Consider the following 17907-nt stretch of genomic DNA (forward strand, 5'->3'; position numbering starts at 1 on the left):
AGAAGGGCTGGGCTTTTGACTTAACCTGGGTGGCTTTCATAAAGAGTAAATGATTTGTACGTGAAAGTGACACCATTTTGAATGTGGTGAAATGGAAAAGACAGAATCTGTGCTTTTTTTTTTTTTTAATTATGTGCTGACTGTTGGACAAAATAGCAGAATTGTGTGTGGATTTAAACATGGTGTTAAGGGGAGTGGTGTTTGAATCACGAGTTTGGATCCAGGGCATGCTGAGTGACTCCAGCCAGGTCTCCTAAGCAACCAAATTGGCCCGGTTGTTAGGGAGGGTAGAGTCACATGGGGTAACCTCCTCGTGGTCGCTGTAATGTGGTTCTCACTCTCGGTGGGGCGCGTGGTGAGTTGTGCGTGGATGCCGCGGAGAATAGCGTGAAGCCTCCACACGCGCTACGTCTCCGAGGTAACGCGCTCAACAAGCCACATGATAAGATGCGCTGATTGACTGTCTCGGACGCGGAGGCAACTGAGATTCGTCTTCCGCCACACGGATTGAGGCCAGTGACTACGCCACCACGAGGACTGAGAGCGCTTTGGGAACTGGGCATTCCAAATTGAAAAAACCTTGGTGTTAGATGGAGCTTAGTATCCCAAAGCATTATCAAATTAGTAAAAAATCTTCACATTTTACCCTTTGATTATTAAACTCTTCAAAATACAGTTATAATGAGGAAAAAAAAAAGAACATGCAAGGGGTGGGGTATTGCATAGAATTTTATGAATGACAGGGATTTGTATTCTGTGAAAATCTGCAGAGCTTTGAGTTAGGTGGACGTTTTTGAATTGGTTAGAGAGCTGTTTTTCTTGTTTATCCACAGCCTCTCTCTGAGCGATTGGAGATTTTCTGGCTGGACCCCGCCCTACTGAGCAAGCAGCCCAATCTGGTCCAGTTCCCTCCAGACTTCCAGCCAATCCCATGCAAGCCTCTCTTCTTTGACCTGGCTCTCAACCATGTGGCTTTTCCACCCCTCGATGACAAGGTTGAGCAGAAGGGCAAAGGTGGCATCACTGGATACTTCAAGGGCTTCTTTGGCTTTGGAAGCTAAATCTAGCCCAACATTTTATTTGGACCTGTTTGGCTGTATCTGTTGTCCTCTGAATACTGTTCTGTCTTCTAGAATCTGAGTTATAGGTCCTTATTTAGTTCCAAACCATTTCCCCTAAACCTGCCAGTATAAATTTGAGAGAAGTCAGAGTAGTCTGTTTGCTTGTAAATTCAGATTGGCTGAATTGGAGCTCAGCCATATTTAAACACCCTCTACACCTGGAGGAAAAACAGTTTGTTTAATCTCCAAGGAGTTTTTTGTTTATCCTAATCTCTTGAACTAAGATGCCTTCATTTGCTTATATCAGCACATAATGCAAAAAGTGAGCTTATCACACTGAACAAGTATACACTTTGCACAGCTGAGAGATGAGCTTAGAATATTTGTTCTTATTATGTTAAGGTTTAATTTCTTTAGGTTTTTTGGTGCATGGGCTTTAGTGGTCAATTGTGTTAGCTTTCAATCATTATAACGACAAATGAAGAGCTTCTTGTACCAGTGTGAGACCAAACCACTATGAGAGGATGCTGCTGTCATTTGAATGCTCAGCTGTGACACAAACCACAAGAATCAGCTTCGGTCAATCTGTATGTTGTCTTGTATGTAGATTAAATGGACTGTGTTAAACAGTCTTTACCATTATCTCTGATCTCTGCAAATAAGATGATTTCAATCATCTTGCATGGGATCCTACAAATACTCATATCAAAGAACTGTTATGTAATAACCTGTCAACGAAGCCATAGAGAGAAATGAAGCAGTTGTTAGTGTCCCCTGTAATTGTTAACTAAAATTTGCTTACTACCAATGCTGTAATTTTAGTCTGTCATGATGCTGATCACCAGAGTTTACTAGTACCAAAGTTTTTTCCCTGTTATCTCTGCTTGATTTGTAACTCAGATTAATCTGTTTTCTGATTGCAGATTAATATTTTCCATTTTCGTTTTATTTTAGTCCTTTTTAACCATTTATTTTTTTCAACAGTGTTGATGAGAAATCATGTTTAATCTTCAAATGCAAGGATGAACATTATGACAAGCTGAAAAAAAATGAATTAGTTATAATAAAGGTAATTTTTGTTTTATTTTGTTGAAAGGCTCCTAATTAAAAATAAAAAAACAAGTGAAAAAGCAACTTTTCCTGTGTTCACTGCATTTGACATGGAGATAAACTGAACTGAAAAAAATATGTAGGAACATCTGAAAAAATCTAAGTTGTGAGGACCTCCCAACTGTCCCCACACTTCAAACAGTGTAATAGACATACTAAATAATTATTTAGGTAAAACCTGAAAATGCCAAATGGTTTCTTTGTGGATCAGGATTAGGGAGTGGGGTTAGGGTATAGAAAATATTGTAAAACAACAATAGAGAATGGAAAGTCCTAGAAATGGTAGTGATATAGTAATACAGATAGTGTTTATAAATGTGTGCGTGTTTCCTTGCATGCAGATCAGGGGCCTCATTTATAAAACTTGGCTTATATTTCATCCTAAAAGCGTGTATACGCTCAAAAGTCAGATTTTGCCTACACACAAAAGTTTTCAGATTTATAAAAACGTATGTACGCCAGAACCTTAGCCAAATTCCCTTTTTAAATCCCAGTTAGCAGAAGATGGTGCTTGCATCCATGTGCATTATTCCCCACCCAGTCTCCTCCCTGAAATAACCATAGTCTGAGCTTGCAGTGCCTTTTATTTTTTTTTACTATGCATATTGCCATCCAGGCACGCAATACTACCACGTTTAACGGAACAAGAAATTTTCTTAGTCTTGTTTTTAGTGTAAAAATATCTTAACATTCTCTAAAGAAGATCAATTTACTTGACAAACATAACTGTATATTAAGACTTGTTTATATAAGATAATTCCTTATACACCGATCAGCCACAACATTAAAACCACCTGCCTAATAGGGTCCCCCTCGTGCCGCCAAAACAGCACCAACCCGCATCTCAGAATAGCATTCTGAGATGCTATTCTTCTCACCAAAATTGTACAGAGCAGTTATCTGAGTTACCGTAGACTTTGTCAGTTCAAACCAGTCTGGCCATCTCCGTTGACCACTCTCATCAACAAGGCATTTCCGTCCACAGAACTGCCACTCACTGGATGTTTTTTGTTTTTGGCACACTTCTGAGTAAAAAATGTTGTGTGTGAAAATCCCAGGAGATCAGCAGTTACAGAAAAAATCATGCCACGCTCCAAATCACTGAGATCAAATTTTTATGATGGTTGATGTGAACATTAACTGAAGCACCTGACCCGTATCGGCTTGATTTTATGCACTGCACTGCTGCCACATGATTGGCAGATTAGATAATTGCATGGATGATTGTTGGTGCCAGACGGGCTGGTTTGAGTATTTCTGTAACTGCTGATCTCCTGGGATTTTCACACACAAGAGTCTATAGAATTTACTCAGAATGATGCCAAATACAAAAAACATCCAGTGAGAGGCAGTTCTATGGACGGAAATGCCTTGTTGATGAGAGAGTTCAACAAAGAATGGCCAGACTGGTTAAAACTGACAGTCTACTGTAATTCATTTAACCGCTATTCTGAGATACGGGTTGGTGCTGTTTTGACGGCACGAGGGGGACCTACGCAATATTAGGCAGGTGGTTTTATTGTTGTGGCTGGTCAGTGTATACGCACTATTAGGAAATTATTTTTGAGCATGAACCTAACCTAACTTATGCAATTTTATTTCTCAGCTCATTTAAAAGAAATTTGTTATTAGGATGATTTTATTGATCCTTTAAAAGTTTTTTTCTGCAAGCATAATATAAATAGCATTTAAGAAAACAATTTTTGCAGTGTAAAACATTGATAGGTGATCAGAGCCTTTAAAAAAATACAGCGTGCAACGTGTAAGCTTATCTCTTGTTTTAAATTTAACATATATAATACCACAACATGGCTGAATGGCAATGGTATTTTTCATAATGTATTTTGTTAGACTACGAACCAGATAATCATTGCGTTCTGGATTGGGAATACCAGTAAATGGGGCAGGCAGCACTTGTGCTGCACCTGTGTGCATACAGTACCGTGTTTCTGAAAAGAACTGTGCAGACCACAGCGCAATTGTATGTGTCTGGTGTTGTGCCGAATTCTGATTCCTCGTATGGTAATGGTTAGTGGTAAGTCTAGGAGTGGGCTTTAGGGATAGGGATCAATGACTCCCTACTTTTGAGTGATTCTAAAATCAGCACAACCAGTATCAATATTTCTTTTTAAAGCTGATGTAACTTTTTCTGTGCTAAATTACTATCCCAGCTTAATATGCAGACCATAAGCCATTCATAGGTAAAAAAAAAAATAATAATAATTTTAACTGTAAGCTCTGTTTCTGCGGTGCTATGATAATTGCTCAGTTTGTTTTGAGTGACCTGCTTAGACACGCCCCAAAAACGTTACTCAACCAACTGCGTGAGTTGAGGGCAGGACTATCTCTTTGTTTGACTGGGGGGGAATTACATACTTTAGCTTTAATTCTTTTCAATTAGTTATGTATAACTAATATAGCCTTCTGTCTTATATCGTCTGTATAACTATTATTTCTGATTAATTCTGATTCAAGTGCTTAACTCCATACTTTTTTTATACTAAATGTGGTGTATTAAACGAAAAGAGTTTATATTTAGCCTGTTGAGTTCATTACTTGGCCAGTTGGAGATGCCAGTTCTTATACACCAGGTAATGTACGCATATATTTTTGCAAAGTACATTTTTTTTAATAAATCCTAATGTGTGCGTGAGAAATTGCATACACACATTTTGTGCATACACAATGTTTAAACATCAGGCCCCTGGTCTGTAAACATACCAAATGCGTAGAAAATGTCACAAGTCCATGTGTGTTTGCACTAGACTTTAGTCTTTTTCTACCTGCTGTCAGGATTAAGCCCTCCTCCTGAAGTCTCGAGGAGATCTCGATCACAGAGCTCTTGACAGCTTTCTGTTGTCATCCCTTCATATTCACATTCCTGAGCACATGCACAGCATTCCAGGCAGGGTGCATCCAGGCCTGAAGAATCTCACACACGAGAGTGTGTACAGAGCTACAGTATTAATGAGATGAGAAACTCTCACATGTGGCCACAGCATAGATTTTTAGTTATGTGTTTGGCAATAAGTCAACCTGTTGAGGCTAATCAAACACCATAAACTAAAATCCTAACATATGAATTCATTGATGGTAAAACTTTCAGAGCTCAATGTATTTTAGTCCTAACTTGAAATTGGGTAACACCAAGACAAAGAAAAATAGTCACACCACAACTGGTTTGTATGAGAAGTTTGGATGTATCAGAAAGATTAACCCTATTTTAGGTATTTGTTAACAATTTCTTTCTTTTGTTAAAATAAGACGGGTGTCTAATTAATGGCCCAAAATAAGTTATCCGTTGGTACACATGTGCAAGTACCACGCCCCAATGAGAATTATCCTTCCTTTCTCAAACAAACAATCCCAACCACGCCTTACCTGTGCTGTTTAATATTTTTCTTTTAAAGTAAAGCTTCATGCTGCACATTTGATTATTTTTTTTATATGTTGTATGTGGACTGTTATGTGATACAGTCCATTGATTATTATAAAGTTGCCTTTCACACTGAAAATATTTTATGTGTTTTCTGTTTCCAGCTCAGGTGTGTTCTGGCTAGTTACTTTGATACAACCTCTGTTTAAATGTCAAACAAAAGAAAAAGAAAAAGAAAAAACCAGTTGGCATGACATTTCAAGCAGTGTCCTACTGTGTGACATGCTAAGCTTCCCCTTATATACAGTACTGTATCTACAGGCTAGATATTAACTTTTACTTTTTCTCTTGACCATAGATGGCACTAAATCTCATCTCAACATATTTATTTATTGGCTGTGCTCCTCTTAATCTTGATATTTTTTCTGAATATCAACATTTGTGAGATTTATTCCATCAATACAGTTTTGTAGTTAGTTGATCTAATTTTGTGCCATTTGAAAATAGTGATCTATGACATCATTATGTTGAATATTAAAAGTTTTTTATTTTTTTATTATTTATTTATTTATTTTTTTGTCTATTTGTTAATGGGGAATTTGTGGACACAGTAATGCATTTAGATTTGTGGTGTAAAATATTTTGTTTTCACTTTGAAATGAAAATGCCCAGGTAAGGGGTCATCGTACCCCAGTAGTAGTGACACCCTTTTGTTTGGATTTCCCATAATATTATATTGGATCATGCATCATTATCTGGTACATGCTAAACATATATCTAAACATGTTACAATTTAAAAACAAATGTGTATTGTTCTTAAGGGGGCAGCTTCCCCCATCTTCCCCTACATTTTAACCTAAACTCTTGATGAAAATGAAAATGACACATGAAATTAAACAAAAATGATGTTGGTTTTGAGTGACAGTAAAGTCAGCCAGTGAATTCTAGTTAGGAGCTTCACGAGAGAGATAGTGGAGAGTGAATAAAAAGAAATAATAAGGAAACTGGGTAAGGGAGGTAGAGAGAAAGAGGGCGAGGAATTAGGCCTGTCACACCCTACCATGTGACAGTGCATGTTAGAAATGTGGGCTAACTACCCCAGCACTGCTGAGAGGAACTGACCTGACCACATTCCACACCATCTCACTTTCACAGACTTCTCTACACTTTAACATAGCAAAAAGAGTAAAAGAGCACTGTAATGGAAATAAGTCAAGCAAAAAATCGATTACATTGATCAAGCTGTTTTTTATACTAAATCACCATAGAGATGTAATTTTTAGAGCGAATTAGAGTGAATGATGCGTGAAATCAGGTTTTAGGCCAATCCAAGGCTTATTGTAATAAGTCTTATATTTCCTTGTGGTCATTCTTTTAAGGTCAGAGAAGTCAGAGGATGTGACACAGTCGTGTGTGTGTGTGAGTGAGTGAGTGAGTGAGAGAGAGAGAAAGAAAGAAACTGGTCTGACCGGTCCTGCAGAAAGAGGTGGTCTGGGTGTCGCCCAACACCTGTCACACAGGGCGAAGTGGAGATAGAAGAACAGCTTTACTTCACCTCTGTGTGACAGTTCTGGAGAGCCACAGTGAGACCGTGTTTGCTGTCGAGAGCCAAACAGAGTTTGCAGGGCTTAACGAAAACCGGGAGTGAGACCGATTCACACACCCGTAGCAGAGAAGGTGAACCTCACCTCACTGAAACGTTCAGGATGTTCAAGAAGAAAGACGGTACAGTGAAAGATGATTCCAAGACAAGCAAGTGAGTGTTGTTGTTAATTTTTGTACTCCAGGCTGTTTTGGGTCTATTCTATTTTGTTGTGTTCCGGGAGGTCTCAGATTAGTTTTGAGTAGACTCAGGTACCCAGAGCCCAGAGAGTGAAGGTGTAAATCTGGTAAACTCTAGTCACATCCTGACCACCATACATCTAAAATCTGTCATATGTTCTGTTCTTAGAGACAGTTTACCTTCATTATAAAAAATAAATACAAAATAAAACTGTTATTAATCAAGAATATTGTTTGCGTGAGTCAGCAAAATTGGTTTATTGTTCAGTTATATTATATTCTCATTTTACAATTTCTTTTTTCATTTAAATCTAAAATCTCCATTACACCCAGAAGTGAAAATCACTAATTTAGATGTTTCAGAGTTTTTTTTACCTATATCATTCAGAGTTTGTAATGAGTTCATATAGGCTCAGTTTCGGGAGGAAATTCAAACATGCTTGAGCACCTGTTTTTTAGGCCCTTATGATGACAGTTTTTTTTGGTTATAATAGTATCTATGCTTTGTAAACAGGAGTTGGAAAGATTTTGGTTTGTTGCAAATAAATACACCACAGTCATTAAAAAATTGTTGAAACTTTCAAGGGTGACGAAGAACAGAAATTAAAAGAAAAAAGCTATCTAAGAAAACATCCACATTTTTTTGTAATATCTGTTAACAGTTACAAAATCTGAAATAAAATCGTGTGGCCATGGATGTGTCAGATCAGCCAAATCAAGTTTCAGAGATAAGTATACAATTCGTCACACATGAGCGCAAATGTAATGCAAATAACACAAGTACAGCACTTTTGTTTTAAATTTTAAGGCCATATAAAGGTATAATGAAGAGCTTTTATTTATTTAATCAGCTAGGACAGTTGTCCATGTCAGTGATTTATTTATTTGAAATAATTTAATGAGCATATTAGAATTACAATTTGAATGCCATTCCAATTTAAACTCCATATAAGTTCTGCTGAAACAGAATCATAAATGTATAAGTGTGTGTGTGTGTGTGTGTGTGTGTGTGTGTGTGTGTGTGATATATATATATATATATATATATATATATATATATATATATATATATATATATAACAAGCTAATTTTATTATAAAAAAAAAAAAATGAACAGAAAAAAAGCCAATTATGTTGCACTGAGACTAGTACAGTTTAGTATAGGATGCATTGCTATAAAGCCAGTAGCTTTGTCTGTAATAGAGTAGGACAGATGGAAAATGCATGTAATTGCTCAGATAATGTGTGAATACACTGTGATTAAGGCACACCAAAAAAAAAAAAAGCTGATCTAAAAAAAAATTATAAAACTGTGACAGGAGTGTCCTTGCCACAGATACTGATAGCTCAGTTCCTGTAAGGGCTGACGTGCTTGTTTCTCCACTAGGCTGGTGGGTGTTGGCCCATTCTTTCGACACGCTAATGCAAGCACGACATTTCAAAGACAGTTCACTCAACAAGGTTCTAGTAAAAAGGTTACAGATGGCAGATAGGTGACAATAAATATGTTCAACAGTATTTTCTGGTTTAGGCAGACTTGAAATTATTCAGGGAAATATTTAGGCTGCTAAACAATCACATGATGAGTTCTATGTGTATGGGCAGAATTTTTTTTAATTACAGGTACAAAATTACTACTGTGGATAATAGAGCCGTTCAAAAGATCAAATAGTACTTTTACATTGTATGTAATATGTATTGTGGAAATGACAGAATTGCAGGATTTTGTTCCAACACTAAAGTTACATATACAGCATGTTTCAAATGTAACATTTCTTGAATCAGCTGTGATCTGAGGTGAAACAAAAGAATTAATGAATTCTTGAGGACTCAGTCAAGAGCATCCAACTTGTCTCCTGTAAGGAATGATGTTCTGGTGGTGCTGTGTCATAAACCAATGTTCAGAACAGCTGACAGTGATTTTCAATATACATTATGAGTTTCCTTTCCTACTGTCACTGAAAGTGAAATCAACCCCTCTTTAAATGGATTTGAATTGGAAGGGTGGTTGTCCACACCTAAGCATGAAGATTTGATAGCTATTAGGTCATCTTGTGGGTTGGATTAATTATTTCCACAAAAGCTGTGCAAACACATGTGAAATAAAAAGTGGGAAAACCCTATTAGTCATATTTCAAATATTGTCAGTCAAAAAAGCACTGATCTGTACACTTTAAGGGGTCTTCAAGGACATGGTCTCGCATGGGAGGCGTGTCCAAAGAAGGTGGCTGTCTGGGCGGGTGAATAAATGTTGAGAGAACAGGTGTGTGGAGGGTGGTGTGGCATTGTTTGCATTGTTAGATGGAACAAAGATGGATCTCTCTAGATTAGCGTGGCATGATGGGGAAAGATAAAAACATCTAATCTCTGGATCTCTTCAGCTTCTCTTGGGTTGCTTATTGTTAGAACATTACTTACTAAAACAGGGTGGAGCCTTCTTTATCACATCAGTTTTAAAGGAATAATTCACTAAAAAAATAAAGTTCTCTCATCATTTACTCACTCTCATGCCATCCCAGATGTGTATGACTTACTTTCTTTGGCAGAACACAAACAAAGATTTTTAGAAGAATTCCTCAGCTCTGTTGTTCTATTCAGTGCAAGTGAATGGTGGCCAGAAATTTGAAGGTCCAAAAAGCATATAAAAGTCAGCCTAAAAGTAATCCATATGACTCCCGTGGTTAAATCTATATCTTCAGAAGCGATAGGATTCTGTGATATAAATCTACACTTTCACCAGCCCTCCTATGCGCGTTCACGAGAGGACCAAGTTCTTCTTCTGTTTTTTGCCGATTTGCATTCTTCCTGCATATTGCCACCTACTGGGCAGGCAGGAGAAGAAAAAAGGGGAGAGATAAAGCAAAGGAAAAGAATAAATAAATCATATTTGCACAACAGGTGCAAAATGGCGATATGTACGAAGAATGTGAAGAAAAACTGAAGAAAAAAAATCTAGTGAACGTGCATACGAGGGCTGTGTGAAAGTAGATTTATAGTTTGAAAAAAGGACTTACTGTAAATATTAATTTGTTTCTCACCCACACCCATCAAATTGCTTCTGAAGATATGGATTTAACCACTGGAGTTGTGTGGCTTACTTTTATGCTGCCTTTATATGCTTTTTGTATCTTCAAATTTCAGGCCACCATTCACTTGCATTGCATGAATTTACAGAGCTGAGAAATTCTTCTAAAAAACTTTGTTTGTGTTCAGTATAAGAAAGTCATAAACATCTGGTATGGCATGAGGTTAAGAAAATGATGAGAGAATTTTCTTTTTTGGGTGAACTATCCCTTTAACTGTCAGGCAGAACATCACTTTGGCAGTAAATGTATACATGTATACATTAATACAATGTATCTACACTGGCAGTCAAAAGTTTGGACACACCTTCACATTCTTTATTAGTCATCAAAACTATGAAATAACAAAAATGCAAGTAAGGGAATTATGACCAAAAATGTTATATTATACTGTATATACAGTATAATATAATATTATTTTGTTTATAACAAATATTTTAGCTTCGTAAAAGTAGCCACCCTTTGCCTTTAATACAGCTCTGCAAACTCTTGACATCATCTCAACCAGCATTAAGAGGCGATAATATCTGAATCTCTTGATCTTCTTACTGGAGCTTCATATTCTCAGAACATTAATTAGCAGCACAGCGTGCTGCCTTTATTTCACATCAGTTTGAACTGTTTGGCTGATGGGAACCTGATTTCAGGAAAGCTTCACAGAGAGTGAAAATCAGATTATGCAGGATTAATTATTCTGCTGCAGTAATCTGAGTCAGATTAATAATATTTTGTTTTATGAGGCATGTGCAACAATCTGGCAAAAGAGCTAAAAAGAGATATCCACCAACTAAACTGAACAAATGAAAATGTGCCAATGGCTATCTGATAGGTGCACTACGTTTACAACATTTCATATAATTGGCAGTCATTGTGAGTCCAAGAAAACCATTCTCTGTCATTCTGACAGTTTTCCTGTCTGGACAAAACCACCACACATAGCTGGGAAACAAGTTTAAATAAAGTATACTGCTAAATTTACCATGTGTGATTTGATATTCTTTACATTCATCCATCTGACTAACTGGACACATACACACCTTATATTACAATTGGCATTTGGAAATCTAACCCTAGATTTTGAACTCACAGGTCGCAGGTGAGTTCCCTGGCCTTGCTGATTGCACGCATGCAGAAGAATGCAGACAACGTTGAGAAAGATGTACTACATGCAGAGCAGCTGCTCATCATTGTAAGAAAACAGTCTAATTCTTTAATTCAGCTCATGTGTAAGTTAGTACTTATAATTAGCACACATATAGTCGTATATACTTTTTTTTTTCTCTCTCCCAATCACCATCAACCCACGCATCTTATCACGTGGCTTGTTGAGCGCATTGCCACGGAGACATAGCACGTGTGGATGCTTCGCGCCATCCACTGCGGCATCCACGCTCAACTCACCACATGCACCACTGAGAACAAACCACATTATAGTGACCATGAGGAGGTTACCCCATGTAACCCCAAGCCAATTTGGTTGCTTAGGAGTCACTCAGCATGCCCTGGGATTCGAACTAGTGAACTCCAGGGGTGGTAGCCAGCATTTTTACCACTGAGCTACCCAAGCCCCGCTAGTCATATATTCTTTTAACATCTGCCTTATAGTACCATACTGGATCTGATTTAATAAGGCTCTGTCTCTCTGCTTAGGATGCTGACAATGAGAAGAAGAATCAGAAAATAGTACATCAGAAGGAGACGGCGGACCTTCTAGGCCGGGCAGAGGGACTTCTGAAAGATCTATTCTTGGATATGGACAAAGCAAAGAAAATGAAACACCCTCAGGCTGGAGAAATAGAGAATGAGTGAGTGACACCAGAAGGATCTTCCACACCCAAATGTTCATGACTCAGTCTATTGCTCTGTCACATCGAAACTAGATGAATGGATTGCATAGTGGCTTTTATGTGTTATTTGTCTCACTTTATGGAAAATTTATAATTTTTGTGATGATTTATACTAACTCCATAAATTGACTTATGTAAACTTTTTACATTAATCAGTGTTAGTCGCCTTCATGAGCGCTGGCTAAAAGATTGCGCCCTTTACCGAGAGCTATATGAGCCATTAAATGAGGTGGAACTACAGCCAAGAATTAACTGGTCTCAGGTGCTGAACCAGAAACAGGTCAGAAAACACACACACACACGCACGTAGATATATATATATATATCTATATATCTATATACATATATATATATATATATATATATATATATATATATATATATATATATATATATATATAGATAGATAGATAGATAGATGATAGACTTTCACTAATAATTTGGACAGTTTCACTAATTTTTTTACTAATAATCAGAAGAAATTGTCATATTAACAAAGAATGCAGAAAGCATTTGCAGAGAAAATAAAATGTATGTAGGCTATAAGTCAAAAGTTTAGATGCCTTTCTTTCTTTAATATTACTATTTTCCATATTTTAGAAAATTAATACAGTCATGAAACACAAATGGAAGTATAGAAATTATGTAGTGACCCCAAAAAATGTTACACAAATCAAAACTACCTTGTAATTTAGTTTCTTTAAAGTAGCCACCCTTTGCTTAGATTATTGCTCTGCACACTCATTCTTTCAACCAAATATTGGAGTTTCAAAAAAGTTCATACATAGGGACAATTTATATTTGCCTACAAAATTATTTTCAAGCATGCAAGCATAAGTCTAAAGCTCAAATGTCTTTGAGATAACGAGAAACATAAATTCAGTCAAATATATTCAGTTCAGGATAGTGTATATAGTAATTCATTTAATTAATTATAACATATTTATAAGCAGCACTTCAAATAAACTTGCAAGTAATGGAATATACAGACACTAAAGGCAAACTTTTTCTTAAGCAGTATTTCTGAATGTTTGCAACATCATAGAAAGACGCGAGCAAAGAGGAGTACGGCCCTACCATGGCTGACCTAAAGAAGCAAATTGCTGCTCATAACATCCTACATAAGGAGATTGAGTCTTACAACAATCAGCTAAGCCTGGGATCTACCAGCTCTCAGGTGAGCTGAAAAAATATATATAATAATTTCCTGTAAGCACAGTCTCTCTCTTCTATCAACCGAGATTTTTGCATTACCTCATTATTCAGTACCTCAATATCTCAGCCTTTGTGTATTTCAGCCTTGTGTAACTTAAAATCCCACATGTTTTTCCAGGAGGAATATGCTGCCATTAAGAAGCAATATGCTAACCTACTGGTAAGAAATTTCTCATGCCATCCTGACTGACAGTAAATAAGTGGGTGTCATTTAAAGTAGGCATTTCATGCTCCTTTAGATTGCAAGAGATAATGCCAGTACCAGGACTGTACAGTGGTATTTAACAAGAACAGAGAGAGAACAAGAAAAATATAATTCTGTACCATCATTATAGTATCATGTAGTATTATTCTCTATGCTTTACAGGATAACTCCAAATGGAGACATCACTATCTGAATAGCCTGTACGACTACATGCAGGACTGTGAGAAGGAGGTAGCATACATGAGGGAAGAGCAAAACAAGATCCTTAAACAGGACTGGAGTGATCAGATGGTCGACCATACTGATGTCCGCAGACAGTATGAGGTGAGCTAGGCTTTGAACTGGTCTAATGACTTGGTAAAATGGAATGAACTGATGGACAGATCTGTCTCTGGACAAACTGTGGGGTTTCTCTCCAAACTGTTGCTTCTAATGTTTTATTAACTTCTAACTTGCAGAGACAGCAAAAAGGTTAAACAAGACTGATCATATAGGCTAATAACAACTGATGAATGTGCTCCCTTTTTGGCTAATAGTAGAACTGGCAAGAGCAGATCTGAGAGATTTTTTTATTTTATTTTATTTTTTTATTATTATACCGGTAATCTCTGGTGTGTTTCAGAATTTTAAGAATAACAGTCTGCTGTCTCATGAAAGTGAGGTCAACAAACTGCAAGATGACGGGGATCGACTGATTGAGCTGAAACATCCTGCCGCCAGCACTATACAGGTCAGAAAACACAAACAAGCACACAAACCCCACAAGAATACCCACATTTTTTGTGTGATTTTTGTCACTGAGCTAAATGCAGCAAAATTGTCTAATTGATATTATTACTTTTGTTTTCTCTAAATGTTGAGCTGATATGTTGCGCTCATTGTGACAACATTTAAGTCAACCATGGATATTTGTTTTTTTAGATAATTTTTTTTTTAAACTGTAATTTTTAATCAAAATGTCAACTTGCTCTTCTGCTAATATGACTCTTTTCTGTTCACTTGCAAGAGCTCTCGACAGTTAAAACAAGAATAAAATTGTAGTCAGTTTTAACCCCGCCCCTTCAAGAGCCTGTCGTGTACACAAACCTGGCACAGAGATGTTAAAGAGGTATATATTCGTCTGTTTCCCTCCCAAAACCCTGTTCCATACCCCAGACTACCTTGGTTACAGGCTCGCTGGCTTGAATTTTTACATTTCGATAAAGGAGGAATAACGGCAAATTCACTCTTTTGTTCAAGGCATTTCACGCCTGAATGCTTCCGTCAGATGTTGAGAAAGTGGCTGGAGTTTGTTTATTTTTTTTAATGCAGGCATTTTTCGGAGGTATCCTGGGATGTACAGCACGAGTAACTGTTATTTATTCTTTATATTTAGAGTATTCTGATTCAGAATGTTAAAATATTGTGATCTTATACTCGCTTGTTTCTCATTCATCTGGATTTGATTGCATAACGGCTCCAGCCTCGTCGTAAGCAAAGATCGTGATGTGCTGTGTGCGTTTGTGGGCTGGTTATTTATTCATATTAAAAGTTAGATTATCGTTGGGTTGTCAAGTCAGTTGAAAAGGGAGCCAGTATTGAGATCGGTTCTCAGTTTTCCCGGTAACCAGCTCTGGCATGCCAATATCCACAGTGAAAAAGGGTTAAGTTTGTGTGTGTGGCTATAAACTAAAGCCTATTGGCTATTTTTAAAAACAGGACGAGCTTTTCGACATGTCCCGCCCCCACGGTTTCAGTAGGAAATACGCCAAAACACCAAATAGAACTGCACATGTCAAGGCACTTTACAGCGACTTTAACATTTGCAAAGCTGAGCATTGATGTGATCTGTCCAGGCCCAGAGAGACACTGTTAGGAATGAATGGCAGACGTTTCTGAATCTTTGCATCTGTCAGGAAACACATCTGGACAATATAGAGGAGTACAAAAGGGTAAGTAGGATGGATTACTATATATGAAAATTTTTGTTTATCACTCAAAAAATAAATGAAAATTTGTGTCTGTCCTTTTTAGTACCAATTGGATGCAGATACCTTGTCTGAGTCTTTGTCTAAGCTTGGTTCCTCTGTTGATACCAAAGCACTCAATGGCAAAACCAACACTGAAATTCAGATGCAGCTTGAGGTGAAATCATTTCTTAATTATTTCTGTTAATATTAAACAAAATGTTAAACTGCAAATATAATATTAATAATACAATATTTATTCATACTGTGCTGAGGCCGGATTTTGGGATTACAGAATATGACAATGAATATAATTTTTGTCTAGGTTAGAAAAGAAGAAAATAGTAGTTAAGAAGGACCACTGGTCTAATATCAAGTTGCTTCAAAAATGTATTTGTGTATATATATATATATATATATATATATATATATATATATATATATATATATACAGGTGCATCTCAATAAATTAGAATGTTGTGGAAAAGTTCATTTATTTCAGTAATTCAACTCAAATTGTGAAACTCGTGTATTAAATAAATTCAATGCACACAGACTGAAGTAGTTTAAGTCTTTGGTTCTTTTAATTGTGATGATTTTGGCTCACATTTAACAAAAACCCACCAATTCACTATCTCAAAAAATTAGAATATGGTGATATGCCAATCAGCTAATCAGCTCAAAACACCTGCAAAGGTTTCCTGAGCCTTCAAAATGGTCTCTCAGTTTGGTTCACTAGGCTACACAATCATGGGGAAGACTGCTGATCTGACAGTTGTCCAGAAGACAATCACTGACACCCTTCACAAGGAGGGTAAGCCACAAACATTCATTGCCAAAGAAGCTGGCTGTTCACAGAGTGCTGTATCCAAGAATGTTAACAGAAAGTTGAGTGGAAGGAAAAAGTGTGGAAGAAAAAGATGCACAACCAACCGAGAGAACCGCAGCCTTATGAGGATTGTCAAGCAAAATCGATTCAAGAATTTGGGTGAACTTCACAAGGAATGGACTGAGGCTGGGGTCAAGGCATCAAGAGCCACCACACACAGACGTGTCAAGGAATTTGGCTACAGTTGTCGTATTCCTCTTGTTAAGCCACTCCTGAACCACAGACAACATCAGAGGTGTCTTACCTGGGCTAAGGAGAAGAAGAACTGGACCAGTGGTCCAAAGTCCTCTTTTCAGATGAGAGCAAGTTTTGTATTTCATTTGGAAACCAAGGTCCTAGAGTCTGGAGGAAGGGTGGAGAAACTCATAGCCCAAGTTGCTTGAAGTCCAGTGTTAAGTTTCCACAGTCTGTGAAGATTTGGGGTGCAATGTCATCTGCTGGTGTTGGTCCATTGTGTTTTTTGAAAACCAAAGTCACTGCACCCGTTTACCAAGAAATTTTGGAGCACTTCATGCTTCCTTCTGTTGACCAGTTTTTTAAAGATGCTGATTTCATTTTCCAGCTGGATTTGGTACCTGCCCACACTGCCAAAAGCACCAAAAGTTGGTTAAATGACCATGGTGTTGGTGTGCTTGACTGGCCAGCAAACTCACCAGACCTGAACCCCATAGAGAATCTATGGGGTATTGTCAAGAGGAAAATGAGAAACAAGAGACCAAAAAATGCAGATGAGCTGAAGGCCACTGTCAAAGAAACCTGGGCTTCCATACCACCTCAGCAGTGCCACAAACTGATCACCTCCATGCCACGCCGAATTGAGGCAGTAATTAAAGCAAAAGGAGCCCCTACCAAGTATTGAGTACATATACAGTAAATGAACATACTTTCCAGAAGGCCAACAATTCACTAAAAATGTTTTTTTTATTGGTCTTATGATGTATTCTAATTTTTTGAGATAGTGAATTGGTGGGTTTTTGTTAAACGTGAGCCAAAATCATCACAATTTAAAGAACCAAAGACTTAAACTACTTCAGTCTGTGTGCACTGAATTTATTTAATACACGAGTTTCACAATTTGAGTTGAATTACTGAAATAAATGAACTTTTCCACGACATTCTAATTTATTGAGATGCACCTGTATATATAAGCACTTGGTTAATACAGTTCAGCAAATGCAGACAAAGAAGGCAATTATGGTGTCAGCATCTTGTATCATGTGCTTTCCCAGGCTGAGGAAAGACCTCTACAACGTAATGAGCAGCTATTGGCTGACCTGAGGAAGCGAAGCACCGCCATAGCACCACTAAAACTTCGCCGTACTGCTCCCAGCAAAACTACCACTGTTGAGTCTCTGTGTGACTGGAAAACTCCCAAGGTTAGAATGTTTACAAG

At 37.3% G+C, this 17907-nt stretch overlaps 2 protein-coding genes across 2 annotated transcripts in view; both read left to right on the plus strand.

Moving 5' to 3' along the window:
* Positions 1 to 2195, plus strand: part of srp68 (signal recognition particle 68) — a 78408-nt gene extending 76213 nt beyond the window's left edge. Inside the window, exon 16 of the mRNA XM_051712075.1 lies at positions 834 to 2195. Within this exon, the coding sequence (XP_051568035.1) occupies positions 834 to 1061 (228 nt within the window). The 3' untranslated portion in view covers positions 1062 to 2195. The remainder of the gene's footprint in view (positions 1 to 833) is intronic.
* Positions 2196 to 7096: 4901 nt separating this feature from the next.
* The window catches only part of evpla (envoplakin a), a 30825-nt gene continuing 20014 nt past the window's right edge, over positions 7097 to 17907 (plus strand). The window contains exons 1-11 of the mRNA XM_051712013.1: positions 7097 to 7303; positions 11502 to 11601; positions 12063 to 12217; positions 12416 to 12539; positions 13305 to 13436; positions 13593 to 13634; positions 13842 to 14003; positions 14302 to 14409; positions 15515 to 15610; positions 15693 to 15803; positions 17744 to 17890. Coding sequence (XP_051567973.1) covers positions 7254 to 7303; positions 11502 to 11601; positions 12063 to 12217; positions 12416 to 12539; positions 13305 to 13436; positions 13593 to 13634; positions 13842 to 14003; positions 14302 to 14409; positions 15515 to 15610; positions 15693 to 15803; positions 17744 to 17890 — 1227 coding nt within the window. The 5' untranslated portion in view covers positions 7097 to 7253. The remainder of the gene's footprint in view (positions 7304 to 11501; positions 11602 to 12062; positions 12218 to 12415; positions 12540 to 13304; positions 13437 to 13592; positions 13635 to 13841; positions 14004 to 14301; positions 14410 to 15514; positions 15611 to 15692; positions 15804 to 17743; positions 17891 to 17907) is intronic.

Source organism: Myxocyprinus asiaticus, chromosome 12 (genome assembly GCF_019703515.2).
Source record: "Myxocyprinus asiaticus isolate MX2 ecotype Aquarium Trade chromosome 12, UBuf_Myxa_2, whole genome shotgun sequence".
In the NCBI taxonomy this organism is placed as follows: Eukaryota; Metazoa; Chordata; class Actinopteri; order Cypriniformes; family Catostomidae; genus Myxocyprinus; species Myxocyprinus asiaticus.